This window comes from Dermacentor andersoni, chromosome 1, assembly GCF_023375885.2.
Source record: "Dermacentor andersoni chromosome 1, qqDerAnde1_hic_scaffold, whole genome shotgun sequence".
Classification (NCBI taxonomy): domain Eukaryota; kingdom Metazoa; phylum Arthropoda; class Arachnida; order Ixodida; family Ixodidae; genus Dermacentor; species Dermacentor andersoni.
The window spans coordinates 349999363-350026087 of NC_092814.1; the positions used below are offsets into that span (position 1 = coordinate 349999363).

A 26725-nucleotide genomic window follows, 5' to 3' on the forward strand; every position below is an offset into this window, starting at 1 on the left:
GGCATCGCGCGCTAGTGCTTTTAAGGTATGCTACAACGGTTTGTCGTTGCTCCGCCGATCCCATCACGCACGTCCTCTCGGGAAACACGGTCGCGCTTCATACTGTGTACACACACTGTTTACTTAATTTTATGAGGGGCGCTCTTGTTACCTTGTGAGAAATCAGTTAGTTTCTGCATTGACAGCAGTGAGGGCAAACTAATCGAGTAAACAATTGTCTTTAGATTGGACTGAGGGATTGAACGTCCGGAAACTGCGTAGTTTGTCTTGAGGGACTATGTAGCTTTTTTTTGTTTTTTTTTTTTTGGGGGGGGGGGTAGGGGATAATTTTAATCACCGAGGATTCCTCGACAGGCATCCAAGTCTAAGTAAACAAGCGTTTTTGCACTCTGACACCCTGACCCCATCGAAATGCATCCGCCATGGTCGAGACTCCAACCCACAACATCGTGCTCAGCAGGAGAACGCCAAGAGGCACTAAGCCACCGCGGCGGGTAAACGATCGTGTTAATGTGTAGGAACATCTTGGAGCGTCTTGAAAAGCACCTTTTCCAGGTAACTCGATCACTTGGCGTGCTCCTTATACACAATGCTACTTCTCAAGGAACCATCTGTTTTGACACAGCTCAATCCTGTATTGTCATTCCAGTCCCTGCAGTCAGTGCCTAATTATACAGAGGTTTCCTGTTTTTCTGGTTTAACAAAACAAAATGGCAGAATCTCTTCGTCAGGAAAAAAAATATCGACTTCAGATGGAATAAAATGAATCAGCCAAACACTTGCATGCGAGCCATTACGAAAGCACCGCCTCTTTTGAACACCGACCCTACTTCTATTTTGTGGAAGCGCACGAAGAGCTACGTTTAATTACCAAGTGTTCTCATGGGCACCATAGAAAAATGCAAAATTTTAAATGCTGAAAGCATTTTTAAGAAACATACATTGCCCTATAATACACACGGCCCAATTATAGTTAATGAAGCACCTAAATAAGGCCTTACTTTAAAAAGATTTTCCCAATTTTGGCACATTTCGTATTTAAAAACAGTTTATTCGGTAGAGCGCGCTTAAGATTTACTGATAGAGAAGTTGCATTCGACAACTAAATAAACTGCAGTTTTCCACGAAAGATAAAGGACTGATAGCGATAGCAATGTAACTACACAACTACAAAAAGCAAGGTGCGCAGTTTTTTTTTTATATCGGCCGTGTGTATTGCAATAAACATTCATTCACAAATTAAATTAAAAGGCATGATACCACACGCGTACAGACAAACGTGAACAGATCTCACTCGATGAGTGCGAACCCTCACTGTTACAACGCTGGCGTGATAAAAACGTCTCGCTTCAGTGCCTCTCCGAAACTTGAGATTACGCGACCTCCAGGGCACACAGCGCACATGAAGCTGCTAGCCATCACCGCTCGCACAGTGTCTGCACCCGCCTTATATTACATCCAAGATAGGGCGCGGGTGGTCTGCGCGCTCAGCCGCGCGGACAGCCATGTACAGCCACGGCCGTGCTCGCGGAGAAGACGCGTGCTCACCTGCACGCCCGAGCGTGTGCTTGATCACGGTAGTCTTTCGCATAACTTTTCACATAACTTCTTTCATAAAGGCTTTCCCTTTGAGTAAGATCTATATGCGCAAGTTTTCGTTGCGATTAAAGCCTCCTTCACCATTGCATACACTCACAAATTCACTAATCACACATTCAGCTGCCCATAGCACTAAAAAAACGCTTCTGAACGACTGGGACGAAGCCGCTTCAGAAATCAGCAGCCTTCAGTAGCAATAATGAGCACGGAATGGACCGTTTGCAAAATTCTGCAAGTTAGCTACCTTGCAAGGCTGTTTTCAAGCCAAATACCTTCGTGCAGCGACAGCAATTATCTGTCTAAATGCGGTCCTACGGGGGAGGAATGTAGGCACTAAGGCTTAATTTCCGCAAATTAATCGGAAAATTTAATTTCTTATGACATGAAAAACGCGCAACAAACTTTCTTGTGATGGTGTAGCTCAGAAATATGCTACGCATCCTCCCTCTTTCGTTATGCGTCCTGTTTGTATGCTCTTATGACCTGCCATCCCTTCTCTCTAAGTGCGCAATCTAATTGTCGAAATCGCGATAGTGCAAGCGCAGCGTAAAGTCGGAAATACGTAGTGAGACAATTCAGTCTGCTCTGCTTGCAAACGCTTTGTTCACTTAACAAGACTGACAAGCTTTTGACACGGCCATTGCAGTCTCACGGATGTTCTTCGCAGGCGCGGGCTTTTTGTTCCTGTACCAATTGTCACAAAAAATAGTCATGCTTAACACCGCAAAAGAACGCGAAAAAAGAGCAATATAATAAAGGTATTCGACCCAAGTCTTTGACTTAGGTGTCTCTTAGTGGCACTTGCACCTGAGCGTTGATGTTCGTTAGGTTACCTTTAGGCGAGCGCAACGCACAAACCGAACTCAGATGCAAATTTTTTCCAATAATTAGCCGGTTAAATATCATGCAACTTTCTTGTGTGTGACGTCTCATTAGTGACGTCATACTACCGCTTTGTAATTCCGGGTTTGTAGAAATTTCGCCAAAGTAGTGCTCACGTGGCGGGTCTCTAAAGCCTACGATTCTGTGCTTTGCTGTGCGGTAATCAGCGATTTCTAATTATTTCTCATTATTGCAGACACTTTATTAACTCATCTTGTAACTAAACTGATGCTGTCATATCATATCTATAATGAAACCCATGAATCTTGTACTGTGCTATTGTTTTCTTTTTTTTTTTCTGATTTATATTGAATTTCCTCCGCGGTCGTCTCAGGAGGTAAACCGGAAGTGCTGCGCCAGAAACAAGAGTGTCACTCGATGCTCGTACCACTAAAAAAAGACAGAACACCTATTACGCTGTCTTGCCTGAAACATCGATTTGTAGTGTTAGCGAAACCATGCTCTAAATGCGTTCTAGCTGCGAAAGTAAGCGTCAGTGAATGCACCATAACGCTGTCAGAATGAGCCAAAATTGGGGACGGGAAATCCGGCTTTCAGCTTTTTCTTGCGTTCGCGTGTCATTCCGTGCAAGTACTCGTGTACCATATGTTTCCGAACGAGATTACAAATTCTCTACAAATTCTCTGAGTACAAATTTACTGCTTGTGCTAATCGGCCAGTGGGTCGCCTTAAAGAAACGCTGGTGCTGCGCAAAGAAGGAAGCTGGAAATAATTCCTTCTAATATTACTGCCAGTAATTAGTGTAATATTCCGCATGTATATTACGCTTTAAAAATAATCTAGCTCATATCGTACAATGTCCCTGCCGTCTCCGTCTTATTGCACGTATTATATTCCTAAAGAGCTAGCGTACTTTAATAATGCGGCAAACCGCCGTGGCAAGCTGCGGACTATTATGTTTCGTGACCACGATGGGCACCCGATGCATACGTCACTGAGGAGCACGTAGGCTTTGCCTGATCTGAACGGCCGCCCATAGGGACAACTAACTCTTGGGACAATGCGCTCCTTTTGTCGACGAAGGTTTTCTTCCGGTTTCACCGTTGTAATTTAAGGCCGGCGTAAATGCGCTCTAGCAAAAGGTCCCACATTAATAAGCGACGACCTTGTCACCTCTTTCGGAGCAGACAGTTCTGGGCCAGTACTTCCGAAGTAACTCAGAGCATATGGCTATAATATTGGCGCTCTTCAAGTTCTTGGGGTCGGCGTGTCTACACAGTAGATATTGAAGACACTGCCTGCAAATGCCGCTCGATTGATTGTGCGGGTTACATCGTTTGTGGTAATTTATTATTTTACCCGCCTTACCTTCACCATCGTGCAGGGTAGCCAATCAAAGCTACCTCTGATGCTACCTCTACATCCTTTCTCTCTGTCTTGTCTGTAAAGCCTCACGCCATTCTCACGTGCTATGATTAGCGCGTAAGAAACGGCAAACGTTTTATAAAATGAGTCCGTATTAATGGACACCGAAGTAACCCGTCATCGTACCCGATTCAGAACACTTGACTAATTGGCGCTTTTTAACCTTAAGCAATGGAAGTATTCCACATATTAAGCTGAGTCGTTAGTTCGCTTTATGCCTTCGCCACAAGCGATGCGTGTTGATGCGGATGGCTCGCAGAAGCACATAGTTAGTGGCTCGTCGGAGTTTGGCTAAGTTAACAATTCAATGCCTTCACTATAGGAGCCTTCTATGCGGTCGTTCTTCTGCTTCAGCTCGACATGCACCGTGTGCCTTTGTGTTTTCGTCCGTACAGTAAGTATTCAGTAAAATGCACTGAAAATGGCGCGAGGTTGTACTACTTCTGTGGGTGCAATGGGGCTTGCCACACGAATTCACGCCCTCGTTTCAGAGCACATCATCCCGGGTCACACGATCACCATGTCGTCCTACGCTGGAAAGCTGGTCTCGTGGGACAACTTCTACCTTACGTCGGCGGGACTGGTGAGCTGATTTTGCACTAGCGGGAGCCAACCCATCAGAAATGTAGTTAGGTGTAGTTAGATGTGTGTGCCCTAACATGTCTGTTTGTGCGCAACGCAGCGAGGTGGCCCGTGATGTCCACGAGAGTTGCGAGCCACATGAGCGGGACAAACGGGCGCGTTTGTCCTTCATCCTCCTGTTATTGTAGTTCGTATAATGTACTGTTTAAAAACTAATTCCTACGTTTGACATTAGAATCGCTGTCATGATGCTATTAGGAAATTTTCACCGGTCCGTGCACGCGTATTACAACCCACGATGTACCATTGTGTACTGGAAACGCAGACGCTCACAGCAGTGCTAGAGGCATTGTCTTCTGATGGCGACATCAACTAAAGTGCACAAATATAAGAATAATGACCATATTCTACATGTGTGCTTGCGAAAATGTATCGAGAGAAACAAACATATAGCGTAATTTGCATTTACTTTAAACAGAAGTGGTCCTTCGGCGACTATTCCACGTTTCATGTCATTCAGTTCTGTCTCGCCGAGTAGGGCTCAGAGGGAAGTCAAGAATACTTTCTTTAGCGCAAAACAACAGACACAAGAAAGATGACAGGACAAGGCGCTTTGTCCTGTCGGCTTTCTTGTGTCTGTTGTTTTGCGCTAAACAAAGCACTCATGGATTCGCACCAACTAGCCCGCCAACGCATTGTGCGGAAGTCAAGAAGCCCCTCAATCAAAGAAAAGAAAAAGAAAAAATAAAGAATCGGCGTTCTCATTTTGGGAACAAGCAAAGCGCTTCCAAATGATGGGGGGGGGGCGGGGGGGGTAGCGTGGGTGGGTGCGACAAACCGTCCGTAGGGAGGGTAGGAGCGTTTCTGTCAGTTTGCCCTCCATAAGTGTAATTCCAGGCTACGACAACGAAACAGGCACGCAGATGCCTTTGATCGTCACAGGGGACTTTAACGTCGATATTTAGTTACAACAATGTGTAAATTTAAAAGAAAATACAGTGCTGTGATATTATGCTGCTTTTCAGCGGCTTTAATTGTTGACAAAGGCGCCGAAGGGCCCCTGAAGCCATCATTTTTACAGCTTTGCCCTCCGCTTCCTGCAACGCTGTACTGTGACGAAGCAAATAAAGCATTTGATCAATGAACCCCCAAACATACGGATTATCGATTTAATAAAGGCATATATGGCCTCAAGTTCATATCGCCTATCAACATGCCCCGAGACCAGTTTGCTACCACGTATCGCAATGGGGACACACTCGAACATGTCCTTGTTAGCTGGTTGGATGCCCCAAACATGCGCAAGTATGCCTCGTGTCAGTTCAGCTTCAGCATCCTGCCGGTTCCCCTGCGCGCTCCTTCTTCGGGGCAAGACAAGGAGGAAACCATGAAAACGTGTTAAATGGCTGTGCCGTCCTTCTACTGCCCTCTCCGCCGCGTTCCCAGCGGCGAGGGCGATACAAGGGGTAACGATGTAAGAGATAAAGATAAACGATGTAAGAGATCCCAGATAAGCCAACCCCGCAAGAAGTCATCTAATTGCCTTCAAAAAGCTGAAACTGCGTTGTCAGACAGGGCTTTCACTTCTGTAGGTAATTACCCATGCCAGTTGCTGAAATATGATGTGTTGCTCTCTGTTGAGAATTTTGTGGAGATTTTTATTTCTCCTAGATTCTAACTGTGCATGAGCCCTAGGACGTAGAGCGGACTGCAAAGTCTGAGTGCTTGCCTTGCAGTCGTACATATAAAATCGCATATTCGTCTGAGCGTAAACATGTTCACAAAAATTATGGCACACAGATGTGAAACACGTTCAAAAGATTACGATGGTTCTCAATTCCCTTCAATTAAATGATAAACATAATGTCCGTCAGTCTTTTGTCTATTTCACCTTGAAGTTCTGTCTGGGAAAACGTTATAGAATTTCCCTGCTTTTTATACTACAAAAATATTTTGTCGTCATCAGAGCACTATTACATATTTTATTTATTGTAATTACTTGTTACCGCAAAGGTCCCTAGTCAATGAGTATTACGTGAGTTGTGGATCAATTTCACAAATGCAACGTTTGCCCTTCGCATTTTTGCCCTTTGCCCTTCGCAGAAAGTGTGTGCCCTCATTAAAATACAATAAACCTGCAAATATTATATTAACACATACATGATAATGAAATTATTGTAACCTGTGATTTGGTGTGGGTTAGTGCCCAAAATATGCACTTCGTGGTCTAATGAACTACCGTGCATGACTCATTTTTGTCAGGGGAGCAAAGGGAAAGAAATTGCAGGGCGTTCGAATACGAGACGCCCTTCGCGATATCGATAGGAACTGGTAACATAGGTAGACCTTGGAGGCTAAAGGGTTGTATTGTGGTAGTAGCGCTTCTATTCAAGTAGTAAAATAGCAGCAAAACTTGAACAGATGTTTCGTGGGAACGAAACAAAGTGCCGCATTTCAGCTGAGGCGCTTAGTACGTAGTGGCGGCCATAAGGCGTCGTGCTTTGTGGTGCATGCAAGGAAGAGGGTGGTCGCTCCAAGTGAGGAACTGTGGCGCTTGCAGGCCATCACGGAAACGTCAATCGTGAACGACAACGCAGATCTGTGGAAGTTTGTGGTGCCAGAGAATGGTCCTTTTACCTGGGTGAGCGCCGCTGTGGCTAGCCGCCTGGCTACCTCGGGCATCGAGTGGGCCCGTCTCATTGGCAGGGAGAACGGCGGAACGTGAGTAGAAGTACTGTCGCCGTCGGCGCGAAGTCATCGACGGGGTACACAAGGCGGTTGATCGTTCCGTACTCAAGCGAACACAGTAAAGGGTTCAGAGTCGGGAGGAGAAAACACATATACATCGACTGACCACACTGCACAATTAATAAAAAATGACACAAGAACATCAAAGCACATGCACTGAGTATAGATCAATCATGATGACAAAAGGAATACAACGAGCAATTAACAGTTCAAAGAAAATTAACGATGGCATACGCATGGCCAGGCAGCAGTAGCAAGTCCATAAACTGTGAAGTCGACGGCGCAGTTTTCTCGAACAACGCTGGCGAGCCGATCTTGTTGAGGTGGAAGCGGTTGCTGGGCTAGGTATCCCGGGAGTGTAGATCTGATAACTTCCCTCGAGCATGCTGCGCTAACTTGAGGGGTACTACTGTGAGCTTCGTTGCAGACCTTGGTTTGTCGTCGCTTACGTCAACTAGTCACTCGGCGTTTAGACGCGGCTACGCGGCCCAGGCGATATTGTACGCCACTATAGCCCTTCGACTACTTCTGAGCAGATTATAGGCTCAGCTTCTAGACTGATTAGCAGGGTCTAAGCCCCGCGCTTAAGTAGCTTCTCCTTGCCCTAGTCCCCTCGGTCGGCCAACTGCAGATGTTGGTGGCGATCCAATCAAGGTCACCCAATTATATCGCGATTTCTCCCAAGGTCTTGGCCGCACCCATTTTAATTAGGGACGAGGGAACGGGTGATTCCTCCCCCGCTGTTAGAAGTCGCGCCCTTGCATTGCACCACAGAGATACACGCGCACACCCTTGAGCACGTGGCGGACCCCTGTTGTCTACTGACAAGCCCACAAGCAACAGCGGCAGCTGGCCATACGGCACCATACCCTCTGCCAATAAATACACTACAAGTAATTCGTGGGCAAAGTATTACAAACAGCATATCATATTGACCGCAAATAAAGACGGGGACAGCGGAAGAGAACACACTAACGACATGGGCTGTTTTTGTGGTCTCTTCCGCTTTCCCCGTCTTTATTTGCAGTCAATATTATGTGCAGTAAATGCCAACTAGGCCAAACTGAAGTTTTTCTCAACTATTACACACAGACATCACATATTTCGGGGCGTTCGCAAGGTCGTTGACCCCTCCCGTCTTAGCAACTTTCCCAATGCACGCGCAGGGCAGAAATTGCACAGGAGTCCCTACAAAAGACTCACGGGGTGGGCGTCATCTTCATCATTATCAGACTGGTTACGCCCACTGCAGGGCAAAGGCCTCTCCCATACTTCTCCAACTACCCCGGTCATGTGCTAATTGTGGCTATGTTGCCCCTGCAAACTTCTTAATCTCATCCGTCCACCTAACTTTCTGCCGCCTCCTGCTACGCTTCCCTTCTCTGCGAATCCAGTCCGTAACCTTTAATGACCATCGGTTGTCTTCCCTCCTCATTACATGTCCTCATTACAAGACCAGCCACCCTCTTGTTAATGTTACAGAATTCCTGTATGTTACCAGCTTTATCCTTATTAATCAGGAATCCGACTCCTAGTTCTCGTCTCTCCGCTAAGCCCCGGTAACACAGGACGTGCCCGCTTTTTAGCACTGTATGTGCTTCTTTTGTCCTCCTAACCTCACTGAGCCCTATCATATCTCATCTACTGCCCGCTAATTCCTCCAGTAGCACTGCGAGACTCGCCTCACTAGATAAAGTGCTAGCATTAAATGTTGCCAGGCTCAGATTCGAATGGTGGCCTGTCCGGACCCAGAGATTCTTAGCACCCTCTGCTGCGCAACAGGATCTACCACCGCCGTGGACAGTTGCTGCGCAGGTGCTGGGGACTGAGGGCCGGGGTTTGATGGTTGTATTCATATAGGAGGTTGTGGCGAAGTACTGCACCAGGGTGGCCAATCCTGCTCTGGTGAGGGAGTGTGTTACCGGTTCTGGTCACCGGGATCAGGCCGCACTCTAGGCCTGCTTATACAATTTTATGAACACGCCTTTTTTTTTAATCCGGTGGGAATTGCGCGGCACGGGGATTCGAACCACGGTCCTCTTGCATGCGAGGCGGATGCTCTACCTCTACGCCACCGCTGCAACTCAAGGTAGCGCCAAAAAAAAATATCTCTAAGCCTCCCTCCCGAGTTACTGGCGGTTCCCTGACTCGAAACCGCAGTGTGGCAAGTACACGCTGCGTTGACGTTATACATATAGATAGAGTCGCTTTTGGGACCCGAGATATCATGGGTCATTACATGGAGGACTCCATCAAGACGTATACAAGATCTATCCGCTTGAAAGAAGGACGTGGATAGAGCGCTGTCGCTTGAGACTAAGAGGATGTTGCGTTGCTCAGACAGTAACGGATATTGCGGGTGCTGATAAGAAGGTAGTTGCCACTTGGCGGTGAGAGTATGCTGGAAGTTCGACATACCAGACGTCGAGGTAATAACGTCGCAGTCTCGCCCAAAAGACGAAGCATCGATAGCGATAGCAAATTATTGGACGGGTATACGAAGACAGTTTTATCGACCGTATCAATTTGTAAACACATATGCATACTAACTAAATTAACAAGCGTGGTGTCACGCACGCACAAGCAAACATGAACACATCTCACTCGATAACCGCAGAAACACCTTGCTAAAACGCCGCGATGAGGAAATGCGGTAGCAGCAGCGAGCGAATTCACCATCGGGCTGCCGCTCGCATGAACGCGAACTAAGTCGCGAAAACACAGCCCAGCGCGGATTCTGTACCCGTCGCAGATGGCTTTCAACATACAGTAGCCCGGCCGGGCACGCGTGGCCACTCGGGCAGCCTAGAGTAGAAGAGTAGCATAGGGGTTCAGAAACGGCCGATCAAATTTTTTGTGGCAATATACTTGCTGCGTGGCAATTTTTTTCGGTGTTTAAAATAATCCCGCGAAATATGAAATACAACCACGTGATTGCGCTCGTGGGGTATCGTATTGCAGCGCTCCCAACCGTGCGTCGAGCCCATCACTTATCGGAGACGACGGCCCTTCTTTCATGTGTGCCATCGCCAAAGATGCTAACGCATTGTGAAGCCGATGCCTAGAGCCGCTCACTTCGCTACGGTCCGCGCGCGCGGTTCGTTCGCATGAAGCGCGGTTGAGAGCGCTGCATTGCGATAACGCATAGGGTGCCTCAATGTAGCCCGCCGCCGTACAGGGTGCAAACACTGCCTTCGTGACCGCCATATTGGGGCGAGCGCAGATACGGTGATCAATGGAGCGTCGGCCAATATTTTTGTTTAGCATGTGCTTGCGCCATCAAATTCAAGTGTATGAAGGTCTTGCACAGTTACTCGCAATCCTAAGCGCTTCTTGCACACGGAAATAAAATAGCGCATGCTTGCATGCATAGATCTCAGAGGAAATTACCACTGTGCAGCTAGGTCCGCGTTGGCCAACTGGGATGCTCAAAGCGATGAATTACTTGACTAGATTGACTGCTTTATAAAGGAACGCCTTTCGGTGCTGTTGGACATGAGAGTTTATAAGGTGCATAACATGCAGTATAGGCTTCAGTTGTGTCTCTTGCTACAAATCAGCAACCAGTTGACGTTGAGTTATCCGCGTAACTTCGCGGCGGCAATAGCATCAAACGTGCTCGGCTGTCATCGATGAACAGGATGCGGGCCGCTCTCGGCCGAGCTCAGTTTAAAGCCGGTACGGAAACTTCGAGATAACATGCTAAAGACAACGACAAAATTCTGGAACCCGACATGGTGGCGCGTGGCTCGGATCAATCGAGATAAATCTGGTCGCATCTCGTGTCACAGAAGAACTGATAATGTGGCGTGCCGGCCGCTTTAGGAATGATCAGACATACAGAAGCATGTTTTGCGGCATTATTCTAACCACACAATACTGGTACCTAAAAGCGGACAGGTGCAATACTCTTATAAGAAGCAGCATAGGTGTTATGGCTTACCTCGCAGATTTTAGTTATCATTCGCATTTCAGTTGTTACGCCTCACTTCCGCCTCCCATACATTTTCTCCGTTCCTTATCCCGTGGAAAGCGAAAACAGTGCATGCCTTTCGTTGTTGAGCCAACACAGCGGTAGACAACACCCTGGCATGCTGGTTTTTGCGACTGAACACAGTTCAATCGCCCAGCACCTGGCGCACAACACAGCAGCTTCGCAAACTGCCCAACAATGCTGCTTTACCAACGCCGGAAGGAACGGGTGCCGCAAGCGACTCGCCCCAATATGGAGACCACGGAGCAAAACGCCGGCGCTGCGCAGGCCAAAGGGTGTCACCACTCTGTACGGCGACGCGCTACGTCGAGGCACCCTAATAGCGCATGAGCACAGTCACATGGTTTTATTTCATATATCGCGAGCTTTCCTTACATGCAAAAAAAAAAAAAAAATCGCCACGCAGCATGTACGTTGCCACAAAAAAATTCGATCGGTCGTTTCTGAATCCCCTCTACAACGCAACGAAACGCACTTTGGCCCTAAAGTGAATATTGAAAATTTTGCAGAATTCAGCTTATTTAATGAACTAATTAAGCGAAATATAAAAATACTCTACGGAGCGCCACATGACTGCAAACCATATTCGTTGGTTTCATTCTGTTGCGGCTAACCACTTTATTTATTCCTTGGTTCAAGTTATGTGAAACACCCGGTGTATGTCAAATCGCAAGCTTCTTGGTCTAGGCTTTTTGTGTAACTGTAAATGAACTCGAAAAAGGAAGAATGTCCGTGTTTATCTATCCTGGTAATCCGTGCAGATGCAACAGTCAGGTGCTGATCTTGGATTACAAGCTCTTCGTTCCTGGGAAACCCATTGTGGACGGGACGCTTTGGATTTACGAACAACTTCCGTGCGTTCTCCGAATTTTATTATTATTATTATTATTATTATTATTATTGTTGTTGTTGTTGTTTTTGTTATTATTATTGCGCCCAGTAAGGACGGCTGTGATTGCATGTTATGGTGTATTTTGATGTCATATGCTTGTTCACGAATGAGCCGATCGGCTACAGATATTAGAAAGCTTTAGTGTAGCGTAAGTGGCACCACGCTAAACGCTAAAATATAGCGGGGCCACACTGCGCACGTGCAGAACGCTATAGCAGCTTTGCGCGTAGCGTTCCTCCGCTATTTTCGGAATTTAGCGGGAGACGTTAACGCTCGCAAAGCACGCACACTAAGAAATAGCGTTGTCAAGCATGGCGGCACCCATGGCTCCCGTTTCACCGTGAATTCACGTGATGGCTACGCACTCACTCTCTCTGATCGCCAATAACTATTGAAATGAGCTTTAACTTCCTTTAAACTCACCTGAAACGCTAGTTATGAGCGCATATAGCACACCTAATTGCTGAGATAGTTCGGCGATTCTGGCGTCCGTAGGCCTGACGAGACGCGTCCGCAAAGCAACAACAAAATGGTTCCTAATGGATTGTCTTGGCTTGGATTCGTTTGTCACGAGGCACCAGACGGCGCCTTGTCTTCCAATGTAACGTGCCGCCTAGGTGTTTGCGTTTTTAACAACGTACGTAAGGTGACAAAAACGCTACTCTAAAACGATCTACTATAAAGAATGCTGCTTTCACTGTTCTTAACCAGATGGCAAACTAGACAGCTTAAGAGCTTTGACTACTGGCACCTAGACGGCGCGGTGAAGTTTTGCACTTTGCTGCGCTTCGTTGTTTTACGCTATACTAAAGCTCTATCGAATAGCGTCCCGCGAAGGTTGAGCCGGCGGAAAACGCTAACGCTAGAGATAGCATTTTACGCTATACTAAAACTCTCTATTACTGAGAAACGCCTGCAGGATGACCGTATGTTAGAAAGCCGCACTTCACTGACTGTCGATGACATCATGATTCTGTTTAGGTTCTGTTTGAAGCAACTGTATTTCACGTTTGCCGGTACACCATATCACCGGATAGAAGGCGTCCCGATGAGCAGTACTGTTTGTGTAATCGGGGCTGATATGTTAATGCAACACGTGGAAACGACTGTGATGACGTCGCTGCCCTTCCCTCTAAAAATGTACTGTCGCTATGTAGATGATACTTTTGTCATTGTATAGAAAAAAAGACCAGCATGCCATGCATGGGGCGCTTAATGAGGTCCATCACGTCATTCCATTTACGTGCGAAATGGAAAATAGTGGCAGCCTAGCGTTTCTAGATGTGCTGGTACATCAGAACGAAGGAGGTTCAGCGGAGGCAGCCGTATACCACAAAACTTGCGATAGCGGGAGTGGGCTCTGTTTTGACTTGCACCGCCTTCCAGAACACAAATATGCCGCGGTGTACGCCCCCGTCCCGTTGCGATGCACTGTCGTCCACGCAGACATTGATGGGAGCAAGAAATAACTAATGTTGCCGCTCTTTTGAATAAACCGAGTTGCCCTCAGCGCTTTGTCAATGACACGCGACGCCACATGCAAAAATTGCACGAGAGCGCAACCGAAAGGCCGGCTTCCTTTGTGTGCATGCCATATGTCCGCGGTGCGTTAAACGCAGTGCGCAGGGCTTTGCGGCCTTTGGGTGATCGAACTGCGTCCAAGCCCATATACACACTGGCAAACGTGTTCCCGAAGCCAATGTAAAGCACGCCTCCGGACTAAAAATTGGAGGACGCTTAAGCTTCGCCTGCAAGAGTGGAACGCGATAGCGTTCCCGTCGACCCGCCAAGGGGTGTAAGACATTGCGCTACGGCGCATCGATCACTTATGAGGCGCCCTGCATCGGGCTTTGCACCCACCAATCACGCGGTGAGCGCCGAGCAACGTAGCCTTCGGCGCGGCAACGAAACGTGCGCCTGAGCAAGCGGAACGAACCAAAGAACTCAGTGTCTCGGAGGGAGAAACGATTTACGTGAGCCAAACGTCGTGATCGGCACGGAAAGCCGGGCCGCGACGCGCCATGAAGGCCGACGCGATCATGGGGCTGACGCCTCGATGGGATCGTCCTCTATCTCGCTTGGGAGCACCACGCAGACGCATGACTCCTCGGAAGCAGCTCGGCACGCATCGCAGGGGACGCTTTCCCACCAGACGCGCTACGGCGCAGCGATCACGTCAGAGGCGTCCCGCATCGGACGCGGCACCTAGGAATCGCGCTGTGAGCGGAAAGAGGAGCCACGTCGCCAAAACGCGAGGGTGCGAGTGACGAGTGAAGTTGGAAGGGGAGAGAGCGAGAAAACTTATTAAAGGGAAGGGTAGTGGGGCATCCTCGCACCGGTCGCCGCACTGCCCGAAGGGGAGACTCGGGCGAGTGGCGCGACACGTGTCGGGGCAGCGCCGCACATTGCGAGAAGGGGGTCTTCTGTGTTTGCCGCAAGATGGCTCTGCGTGTGCGCAGAGCGCAGAAGAAATGTAGCGGAAACGTACTTCGCTACTCGTGTAACTGCGACTTCTGTAAGTTACATGCTCATAATTACCGATATACACCGCAGTATAACTTTCTACGGCACGTTTCTAAGGCAACACCGCATTCACTAGAGGCGCTTTTGTACCTCTTTGGAGCATCGAACTTGTGGCTGAGTGGTAGCGTCTCCGTCTCACACTCTGCGGACCCTGGTTCGATTCCAACCCAGCCCATCTTGCAAGTTCTTTTCATTCATAAAGTGCCTCCCGGGATTGATCGCTCATGGCCGACGCCGATGACACCGGCTTTTCTGCGACACGAGCTCCTTAACGCTGTCGCGGTTTAAGTGGCGTCGTCTACAAGGTTGACTGCTCGGACTCTGATGCCAGCGACGCTCGCGAGACGGGGCGGCGACGTCTCGCTTCCCTCAAGGAACACACAAGGCCCGTTAGGAAAGCAGTGCATGGCACACGTGCAAAAAGACGGAACTGGTGGATCATTGCATGACAAAAGGACACATGTTCGATTATATAGCCACGTTACCACGGGAACACCGATGAGACCAAATAAAATTTGTGGAATCATGGTTTATCCGTCGCAGTCGATCTGCGTGCAATTCAAACCGTGACCCCCTGCCGGATGTTTACGGCAGTTTCATACATAAATAGGATGTATTCCCCACTTTCTTGCCATTTCTGTACAGACGATTCCACCGAAATAAGTGGCGAAAAGTGTACGTTTTTGTTATACTTTATTGTTGAGTAAAGCCAGTGATAAAAATAAAACTTGAAATATGAGTTCCGCTGGCTTGTGGAACATTTTTTTCACGTTGGCGAAGCTATGTCTTACGTCAACTTCAAACGACATTCGTGCGCATTACGTCCTGAAGCTGAGTCAGTTCCACAACTACAATATTTTACTTACTTATGAGCATGAATTGGGTGATGCAAATGGCCGCAAAGATACTTCTTACAATAGCAATGATTCAATACGGCAATCCCTACATTATTTCGATTTGTTCGAATCGGAGCTGTCTCGTAAAGTGTGCGTTAATTTCCTCTCGCCCTATAAGTGTTAGTATTTTCACATGCCAGTAAAGTATACGGGAGCAGCAACGCTTGTGGCACCATCTGGTGACACTATGTTTTACCTAAGCCCGCAAAATTATCCCTATCTGAAGTTCTGTTTAGCTCCTGGCCTAATGGCGTGAGAAACACTGTAATTGTCCGTGTAATGGGGAACTATATATTTTTCGTTTTCGTTACCTTGTACGACAGAACTGACGCCACACAAAAACACTTCCAACTTGATGTGATTGAAGGAATCTTCACAAGTCCTCACCGTCAGACACTCGATCAAAGCGCCTTCGCCAGCTGTACCTCGCAGGCTGGTAAAGTCATGGATGGGCTTTAGTCGCAGCCACAGCTGCCGTGTCTCCCCTGTTCCGGTCGTTGATCTGTGAAATGTCCTGCGTAGTATACGTGCAGGCTAAAACTTGTTACCTGTACTACGCGTGTGGACGTGCGGCTGTATATAATTCCCGTTTATAAGCCTAGAGCTGCCTCAACAACAACCGCCAGCAAAAGCTTCAACGAATTAGTCCTCAGGCAACCGTATGAACAGCTGCGCTCACTCCCCGCTGGAAGAGAAATCGCTACAGCAAAAACAGGCGCATTAGCAATTGGTTCTCGTGCTCCGAATTAATTCATATTACGGCAGTTTGTCTGCCTCATCAGTATAATTTTTCGGAACACAACCCTAAAGATAACCACTAAATCGTACCTTTTCTCCAGCGAACGCACATCTCAATATTTTACAGGTTTTTACTCATCTCCAGAACTTGCAAATGCTAGGGTAGTGGATGAAGGGCTGAGGGGTGTGAACGTCGTTGCTATGATTACAATGTATAGTGTAGTTACAGGAACTGAACCGCCGCTGCAAAACTTTCTTTTATAAAAATGCCTTACACGAACCCGACCAATGATGTTGTTTTTTTAACGTTCAATAACTTATTGTATTCGATCACATTTGATGGAATGCGGCATCTTCCAAAAATAGCCAGTTACTGAGACTTGCCGCAATAATAAATGTCATGGTGCCTTCCCTACTCCTCGCATTTTTGTTTGTATTTGCACACAAAACCTTTTGTCCAGACTAATAGTGATTTATTACTTACATCATTTAAAAGTAATAGTCAAACTACGCAACAAAACGTTTGCCTCAAATGCGTTCAATGAAAAAGTATACGTGCATGTGTTGACGTTCTAATTTTCAACGCCCCATATATTTTCTGCAGGAAGATGACGAGGTATGAAGACATTAGCAGAGCCCTTCGTGACAACAAGTACTGGGCAAGCTATAATATCGCGTAAGTTATTTTCACCTCCGCCCAACTGTTTGTCCAGCCGAGTGGTACTTAAGGACGTGCATGGGAAAAAAAACTCGCGTCTGAAGATGGAAAGATGCTGTGGGGAAATAAGTCTGGTCATTTTTTCAGCACACCTGAACAGTACCCTACCCATTTCGAGTGCCTCTTTACATAGGTTGCGTTGTGAACTAGTGAAACAAGTAGTCAAATGCAACGTCGCGTACGGAAATTGGAGTCATCATATAAAGCGGAGTTAACACAGGACGTAATTGTAAAACAAACGACATAAACTTACACGAAGCCAGATGGTTTATTTTTAGTACTTCTTGTTACATGTATACCAGTTCTGCATTAGTGTGCGGAGTGCAATCTAGGCGTAATGAGGCTGTAACAAGCCAATCAGCCTTGCAACAAAGAACTTATTTTCTCCTTCAATGGGCAGGACACGCTTATAAGAAGAAAAAAAATGCACCATCAGCTGGCATCCTATGGTGCTAACTAGTACATCTAAAACGCCAGAAGTGTCTTGCCTTATTCCTGGCTTTAGGATAATGTTATTGTCACGCCGCACACCTAATTAGGCACATTGTAGGGCCCGAACATTGCCCTAATTTGAGTGAGTATGCCCTAATTTGACTGACTGAAAGAAAACTTGTGAAATTTAATCAAATGCTCATGATGAGGTGTACTTTATTCTTCAAGTTTTGTCGGCCCACTTAACTGGCCCAGTTGCAAAAGTGCAGTTGTGCTGAAGGACACAGGGTCTTTTAAACGATTCTAGATAAAAAGAAAATAAGCCGGTTCACTCTTGGCAGAAGTACTTCATAGCATTAAAAACAAAATGCATTAGGCTGACGAACGGGCAGTTTTCGCATATACAAGCCATGCAAGTAGACGCGACAGAACAAGTTCAGTTCGAACAACTGGAGGTAAGGAATGTTGATATTTTCCAGCTATTTCGAGGAGATCTTCAACGTCAGCGGACAGCTGCCAAAGGTGCAGCGGTACGGCGACTACTACACATACGAGAACGCTCCACGTGCCAAAATCTTCAGGCGGGACCACGTGAAGGTCAAGGACATGTACTCTATGATAAAGCTTATGAGGTAGGTGCTATCATAATAAGGTGGGTATTATAATTATGATGTAGGCGTTATCACTAGGCAGGATAATCCTGCGCGTCATATCTCACGGCCTGGCGTGTGCCTGCAGTGTAACTACTTACTGGCTGCAGCTAAGAGAAAGTAACGGCGCACCACGCTGTGAGCTAAAGCAGAGCTGGTCGGGTTAGAAAGGCGGTAAGACATACGATAAGTAGCAGCTAAAATGTACAGTAACGGCTTCGTCACTTCTACGCAGCCACAAAGTCAAGCACTGAGTGTAGTTATTTGCTTACCATCCACTTCACGAGCCGCGTGCACGCTCACTTGACAATTTGTTTAAATGATTATTTTGTGGCACAACTTTCAAACGCAGTACAAATGTCTGGGAAATAGGCCGGAAACTAGTGCTCTTTTTGTACGCGAAGAACAGCTTGGCATACGAGCTTACGTCATTAGTCCAGCGATTTTTAATGTAGCGAGTTAGTTTCAGCTAATTGATAAGTTAAACAGAACAGACAAAGTAAGCACTCGACGTGGGGGTGCAATGGTTATGGCGTTGCGCCGCCGAGGTCGCGGCTGCAATCCTGGTCGCGGCGGCGGCATTCCGAATTGGGCCAAATGCAAGAACGCTGTGTGCACGTTTAAAGAGCCCCAGGTGGTGCAAATCAATCAGCAGCCCCCTAATACGGCGTGCGCCAAAGCCAAATCGGGGCTTCGGCCACGTCAATCTCGTAATGTTAATTCATGTTCCAGAAAAGGTTTTTTTTTTCTCTCTCTCTTTTTTATATCTACGGGTGACGTCCGTGATTGCTCCTCCCCGGTGGGCGAGCGTCAAGCGAGCGTCCTTATCAAGTAGCGATCTTGCTGGTGTCGCATTTGCGCGACGGGGAGGCATAAACAGTCACGTGACTCAAGTGCGTCTACTGAGGACGTGGCAGTTGCACTCTTCGGCTGCTCAGTTTCTCTTTTCCCTGTAAAACTGGCCGGAATTCATTACGCTGTGAAAATGAGCAGCGTAAAGTTTCTGCAATTCTTGAAACGGTTATGAGCTCGTCGAGGGGCGCTCTTCAAGTTTTTCATTGCATCAAGTCACGTGGCTCTATTGGTTAAAACAGTGTTAACCTAATTTGCATAATTTCTTGTCTATTTACTTGGCCCAGTCATTTTCTGTATGCCTCTGTAGTAAAAGCAGTTTAGAGGAAACAATTGAAACATCGCATCTTTCCTATATAAAAGAAGAAGAAAAAAAAAACCTCTAGCACGCTTCGTGAAACAAGCCGCTATAACCTAGCTGCGGATAACACATTCGCTTTGACAAAAACAGAGCGACAAGTTGTGAATAATTATTTCTATCGTTTCGATTAGAGGCTACAAATTGGTGAACACTCGGGTCTGGATGCCCGGAGTTGCGCGGTTCTGTAAGCAACTCCGAAGCCACTTTTAACCTCTAGTTTGTACACTACGCTGCTTTATTGTAGGTACAACGACTACAAGAATGACCCGCTCTCGCGCTGCAACTGTGTGCCGCCGTACAACCCAACGTACGCCGTTGGTCCGCGTTACGACCTCCTAGACCCGCACGGGACGTACGACATACCCGAGATGTACCCGAGGGCTGTGGGCGGCATCGATGTCAAGGTGAGAAGGCAAAAAAAAACAAAAAAACGCGGAACTCATTGCTGACAATGCTGAAAAAACCGACTCGCTGTCGCAGTAAGGTGACGTTAGACGGTTGTTTAAAGCCTAAATGCGTAACAACAAAACTGTACTATGCAGCGGTGGCGCCATTCGTTATAATAAATGTCTGCCCTCGTACTAATGATAAACCCCGAACCTTTAAGCACATTCATCTAGCCACTTGAAATGGGACATCTATTGCTCTTCGTGAATATGCACCAAACTCTGGTATACGTATTGCAAGATGTCAGTGTTTTACTGCCCACTAGTGCATGAAGGGCATTAGTGCAACAGATCGGAAACGAAGTTACAATAAGGAATCACGTACGCACACTTCCAAGCAAAACAGTGCTGTCTTGCTAGGAAATGTGCATACGTGATTCCTTATTGTAACTTAGTTTCCGTTCTGTTGCACCCAATCAAACCAGCGCAGTTTTACAGTAAAGGTGTAGTAAATACTTGCCAAACGTGCGCGTGGCTGAGTTTACGTTTGGTCGTAAAAGCATCACAGACACAGCCATCTCCTCAGCAAATTTGTTCAAGCACCCTACGCGCCACCCTTACGACTGTGGGTTTGATTGCTGCTCGCGACGAGGTCTTTTTTTTTTCCACGTACATATATAGTTTCAACTGAATTAGTAAGCATAACGTTACACAGGGAGCATAAAAATAACTCAAGAACACCGCTGTCTGACACTTGAATTTGATTGACGGAATGGAGGAGCTTATCTAGTGATAAAAAAAAACAAAGTTCGAGGCCGTATATGATGAGACAAATAGTGACCGTGGCTCTGGGCACCTTGCACCGGCAAGAGAGCCCTACGACACTCCTTTTCCATTCCAGCGTCGTCGAAACTGACCGCTAGTGATGCGAAGAACAGGATACGTTAAAAGCAACAACGACCCACGCTTCGTCATTCGTCTGAATATCACGCAGTTTCGTACCGAGCTCTTCCGAGCTGTAGCTAGTAATGTCCAGGGTTTCTAAGCTCGATAGAATTCACGCCGAGTAATGCGGAGCTTGTGTAAGTGGACATTTTCAAAGCTCGGGCGCTCTTGTCTCGTGATAAGCGATCGGAGATGTCCCGGCGAGTACTTATCGCGTCCCTCACATTTTGCTTCCTCCGCTATCTAGGCTGTGTGTTGTGGCGCTGCTGTAAACTGTAAAAAAACTTCCGGGGACGGTGGCCATTCGCAAGAAAGGCAGCTTCTGCATGCACATGCCGTCAGTCGTCTTATCCAAGAAGGAAACAGAACGTATTTCTCCTGCATGCACAAGCCTCGTACAGGAATATAATTTATATTAGCTCCTGCAATTTGTTGTTCCCGTCCGCTGTTTTTCTTTTCTTCTTTCTTTTTTTTTGCGTAGTTACACAGGCAGCACGGTAACTGACCATTATTTACATGTGTCCGTTGCTCATTGGCCCTTCAAATAGCTGTGGAATGGTTAGCCAACGTCCTGATAGACATTTAACTACCGGAAAATCTCCCTTTTCAATGATCGCCTCCATGACGACGTCGCCACGAATGGTTCCGACTAGACAAGTTCCTATGCGATCTCCTTCAATGAAATTCAGTTGTTAGCAAGCGTTGTTCTTTTCTTCGTGTCATCCATGCCTAAGGTTAGGCTAGTGAACGAGTCGATACGCGCGAACTATCTCCGGGAAATGCACTGTTTACATTCTCTTTTGACTACAGCTGACCAACTACACGCTGTTCGCGTCTCTGGAGTTCGTCGGCGTCAGTGGGCCCACGTGGGACGACCAACCGCCGTTCCAGTGGAGCACCAGCGGTTTTCTGGACAGTCATGTCGGCCACCCCGACAAGTGGCAGTTCGGGCCGGTGATCAGAAAGTGGGCACAGCCCCGAGTCCAGTGGCTCGGCCAGCGGGAGGAGCATCATAAGTCCGCAGCGTCTAGCGTGTCGTGGACCGTCTACTTCCCGCTGCTGGGTGCCGCGTCATCGATATGGAATCGATAGCTGCCGATTTCTACTTAGCTGAACTTAACGAATGAGTATACCGCTGTCTATCTTACTAGAACAAAAGGAAGCTTTGTGTCGTAACTCAGCCGGTCGGGGGCATGCCCAACGCGGCTTGGAGAGCCCCGAAATGTTTATACCAAATAAGCTAGCATTATACTACTGCAGTTGTGTTTAACGTTAAATATTCGCATTTGGTCGGTTGTACGCACTACGGTAGCTGACCATTTACATGTCTCCGTTACTCATTAGCCTTTCAAATAGGTGCGAATCGGTTAGCCAGTGTTCTAATAGACATGTAAGTACCGGAAAATATCCCTTTTCAATGACTGTCTCCATGACGACGTCGCCATGAATGGTTCCGGCTGGACAAGTTCCTCTGCGATGTCTTCTGTGTCGTAATTCTCGGCGTGGACCACCTTTAAAATCAACACATCTAGATGCAATTTGTATGCCCCACTCTTGATTGCATTTCTCCACTCAAGTAACCTTGGAACAATTAACAAAGGCACCCTGAAGAGGTTTGGACAATTCCAAGGCACTCCCGTGCTTTTTTTCCAGTGGAAGCCGTGAGCCTGCTGTCTGTCGATGTCAATATTTTGCATCGTAGGAAACGCACTGGTACGAAGAAACTTTGCACAATCTGCCGCACAAATATCCCATGGTAGGGAATACTAATTCTGATATAGAAAATAAAGAAAAATGAAGTTTCCAGTAAATATAGGACACTAGATCCGTGTCACACGGACATGAGGGCTTGCAGAGCGAGGCCCGTGTCGAGATCAAGAAAAGCGTCAGGCGGCGGTTGAAGAAGTGCGCTGCAAAGTCGCCTGTACCACATTTTGCTGGAAGATTTCATAGCTTCGAAGCTTGCGGCTTCCACGGATTACAACTCATATTGACGACGCGTCGTTCCAGACTCGTCAGCGCGTTTAAATCAGTGCGAATAACCGAAGAGTTTGGCAGGGCGCAGACCTGATGGTTAATCGTAGTTACTGAACATTCATAGCTATAATTGTCCACCTTTATTGGACTGAACAAACCACATCCGTTCTCTATCTTTTTTTTCCTTCTTTTTCGAATGAATAATAAGAACTTTCTCATCCACACTGGTGTATTTGGTTTGCCGCATTTTAGCGCACTAATGGCAACATCCTACAGGAACGCAAAGAACATCTTCGGACACACTACGCGCAATAAGCTAAAAATTTGTGTACGTCGAGGGATGAGTTGCACCCTGCTTGTTCATTGTAACACCCTTAGATTAAAGCGCTTCTGAAAGCCGAAAGGAACAGGTGCCATACGTTCGTATACTGGACACAGTAGCGCATATACGCAGCACAGCGTGAAAGAAACAGGATTGGACATTCACACCCTTTCAACTGGCCTATTTTCTCACTCGGATCTGATAGGTATTCTCTTCATGCGCGTGCCTGTAGTGTCAAAGTACATATCACGGCAAGATATCAAAGAAGTGAACTGTTCCTGAAACAACAGTCATGTGTATAAAGCGATCTGTGCCCTCTTTTCTGTTTTGTCGTGCTTGTGCTGGTCCACTCCTGTCCGTCTCTTTCCTTATGCCTCGATAAATAAGTTGAACTTAAGAGGAAGCTTTAGCTCGGGCTCAACTCCGACGCGGGCTATTCAAATACATGTAAAACGCAAAAACATTTATCTGAGATAACCCCTGGACCAATTTTAATGAAATTTGTTGCATTTGAGAGAGAAAGTTAAACTCTAATGACTGTTGGAAATGGAATTTCGATTTAGGGCCTGAGTTTTCTTGAAATGATTTTCAAAAATTCTAATGTTCGAAAAAAATACAAGCCCGAAGTTTACAAATAAATAGCTCTGCATCAAAAACAGATATCGTGGTTCTGTAAACGGCCCCCATTATGTCACTGAAAGCGGAAAAATTCGATATGTCATTTTGCATCTTACGTGAATTCGTTACGTTGTGTACAATGGTTTTGCAAAAGCTGTATTTTCATATTATCAAATGTTTGAGATTCATGTGCAACATATGAATTTTGTCCGCTTGAGAAGTACCGTGAGATGCGATTCACAGAATTGTGATATCATCTTTTATTACTTAGTTACGGGGTTGTAAACCTGATTGTTTGGTTTTCTGAAAATTTGCTATTTCTGCCAATTTTTAGGAAAAGAAATGACAAACCTAAATAAAAAATTTGAAACAGACAGTCACTAGACTAAGTTTTTCTTTTAATTGCAACAAACCTCGTCAAGTTTGGTGCAATGGTTGCCGAGGAAAACGAATTCTCCGTTTGCATGTATTTAGACAGCAGCACCTGAGCTAAAGCTACCTCTTAAACCTGTTTCTAGTTAACTCCAAGTGCGTCAGGTTAGCTTCACTATCATAGACAAAGATTAACATGTACGGGAATAGACAAGGAGAGAAGAGGGACTGGCGCAGCTTCAAGGGTCAAAGCCTAAATGGTAGCCGCGGCATGCTTTCCGCCGCCTCGGTTGGAGCAGCCAGCGTCACCAGGTGAGCCGGTGCCTCAATGTCCCCAAGCAGTGATGAGCGTGGAGGGCGCATTGCCGAGTGCCTCATAATGGTATCGGGCTCTGGAAGCGAAGAACGTATGTGTCGTATACAGACGCAGAGTCCGAGTCCCGCTGCGGGAACAGCGGCCTACGGCCGGAGGCTAAAGCGGGAAAGTCTGATCAAGAGTGCCGGCCGGACCTGCTACAGGCATTGGAAAGCCGGCCGAAAGCTGTGTAGGATATCCTCATGTAGCTGTTCTCCATGCCGCCCGAGATCGGCGCGCGTGGCCTTTTTCCCATGCCTTGGCTGTCCCATAGAGTCGCCCCTCCGAAACCAGCCATTTCTTGTTGTCTGAAAGGGCATGGCTAGCGCTGTTTCTATCCAAAGAGTGTGGTCATCCTGAAAACCAAAACTCCGGTAGTGCTGTGGCAGCCACCGATGGTAGCGCTGCAGGCCGGACGTTGCAGAGGCGATGTAGTCTTCAAGTTACCGCGACAACACCGAGATGGCATGCGTGTTCGCCACCAGTCTGCCTGGCGAGCCGCCCGAGAAGTCAGGGGCGACTTCCGTGGTACTCGCATCAGCGGTATCGATGACCGAAAAGACTGTGGTCTGCATCCCTTGGCGGCTCGGAAGTCGAAGTAGGACGAGGATTGCGAGGACGCACGAGGACGATATGACGTATGCGTCACTCGATCCTCGCGGTCCGGTATGAGAACGCAGCTCTTGCTAATGAGCTGGGTGAATAAGTGACAGATTTAACCTGCGATAACATGTTCAACAACGCGTTTTCTTCAGTGTGCACTAGTGAAGTGGGGACGCTTCCTCCTTCGCCTACCACAAATATACGATGCAACATGTTAGCCATCACATTCACAGCACCTGGGCTTTTATCGGTAATAGAAAATGTTAAGTTGTCTTCCTCATCTGGCATCGGTGACATTAACTCTAAACTACTAAAAAAACACGAAACATATTTCTGCATCGTTTCTCTATTTATTATTTTCACAGTCGCTTTCCACAGGCGCCATGCCAGAAGAGTGGAAGGTGGGGAAGGTAATTCCAGTCTACAAGTCGGGTAATAAAAATTATCCACTAAATTACCGCCCCATCTCATTGACAAGTGTTCCCTGCAACATCATGGAGCATGTAAAATACTCTCAAATTATGAAGTTTCTAGACGCTAACAACTTCATTCATCGTTCGCAGCATGGATTCCGCAGGGGCCGATCTTGCGAGACCCAGCTTGCAATATTTCATGACATTCATGCTGATATTGATATTGACATACGAAAGCGTTTGACGCGAAAGCATTTGACAAAATATCTCATCAACGCCTATTACTAAAGCTTTCTCGTTTGCATTAGCACCCTGATATCCTAAAATGGTTTGAGCACTTTTTAACCAACCGCTCGCATTATATCTCATTTAATAACCACGCTTCTAACATTGCACCCGTCACATCAAGCGTACCACAGGGGTCTGTCCCTGGCCCACTTGTTTTCTTAATTTGCATTACCGACTTACCCTTGGATGTGTCCTGTCATATCCGTGTGTTTACCGATGACTGGGTTATTTACGGCGCAGTCAATACCATCACTGAGCAAACAGCTCTTCAATTTGTTCTTGACCGGGTGCAAGAATGGAGTGATCTTTGGCTGATGACGCTGAACTCTAAGAAATGCAAACGTGTCTCATTTACCCGTGGTCATCACCCGCTTCGCTTTCCTTATCGGATTGGTGACCTCACCGTGAAATTAGTAGAATCCTATGAATACTTGGGTGTCATCTTGGCTAATGACCTAACCTGGAACGCGCATGTTACTGATGTTATTTCATCGGCTAACGAAACGTTGAGATTTCTAAGACGTCACCTTCGCTTTGCTCCATTGCATGTAAAACTGTTAGCCCATAGATAATTGGTAAGAACGAAACTTGAATACGCATCTGCCATCTGGGATCCGCATCAAGCATATCTCGCCAATGCCAATCGCGCCACCAGGGATATTCGTTCCACATACGCTTACCAACCACAGCATATCATACTTGAAAAAAGCACCTTCCTTATCGCTTCTATCCTTTCGTCTCCGTTTCGCCACCCTCTCCCTCTTCCGCAGGTTCTTTTATTCGTCGCTTAATCGCCCACCATACATTGTTCCCCCAACGCGCCGGTCACGACGCATTGGCCAACCCCAGCAGGCAACACAACCACACTCACGCACAAATACATTTTCAGCCTCGTTTTTCCACCGAGCATCTACAGACTGGAATGCCCGTCCTCATCAAGTCGCCGCCGTCGCCTGCTCTTCACAAATTGTTCAAGATGTAACAACTTTTTCTTTACAGTATTGAATGCATTATAACACTTCTTTGTATATGTTGTATCCCCATCCCTTATGTAATACCCCTACTACGGGGTCTTTAAGGAAATAAAAGGGAAAATGAAAAAAATGAAAAATGAAACAGTATCAAGGCGAAAGCCTGGGAGCTCACAAGACATTCATTAAATTACTTGTCATTCTCATTCGAATGCATTTCCT

General features: G+C 46.8%; 1 protein-coding gene across 1 annotated transcript in view; it reads left to right on the forward strand.

The window, feature by feature from the left end:
• Positions 1-23274, forward strand: part of LOC126516488 (putative phospholipase B-like 2) — a 36255-nt gene extending 12981 nt beyond the window's left edge. Inside the window, exons 5-11 of the mRNA XM_055063796.1 lie at positions 4361-4450; positions 7010-7170; positions 11953-12045; positions 16845-16916; positions 17870-18022; positions 19498-19657; positions 21395-23274. Coding sequence (XP_054919771.1) covers positions 4361-4450; positions 7010-7170; positions 11953-12045; positions 16845-16916; positions 17870-18022; positions 19498-19657; positions 21395-21676 — 1011 coding nt within the window. The 3' untranslated portion in view covers positions 21677-23274. The remainder of the gene's footprint in view (positions 1-4360; positions 4451-7009; positions 7171-11952; positions 12046-16844; positions 16917-17869; positions 18023-19497; positions 19658-21394) is intronic.
• The last annotated feature ends 3451 nt before the right edge of the window (positions 23275-26725 follow it).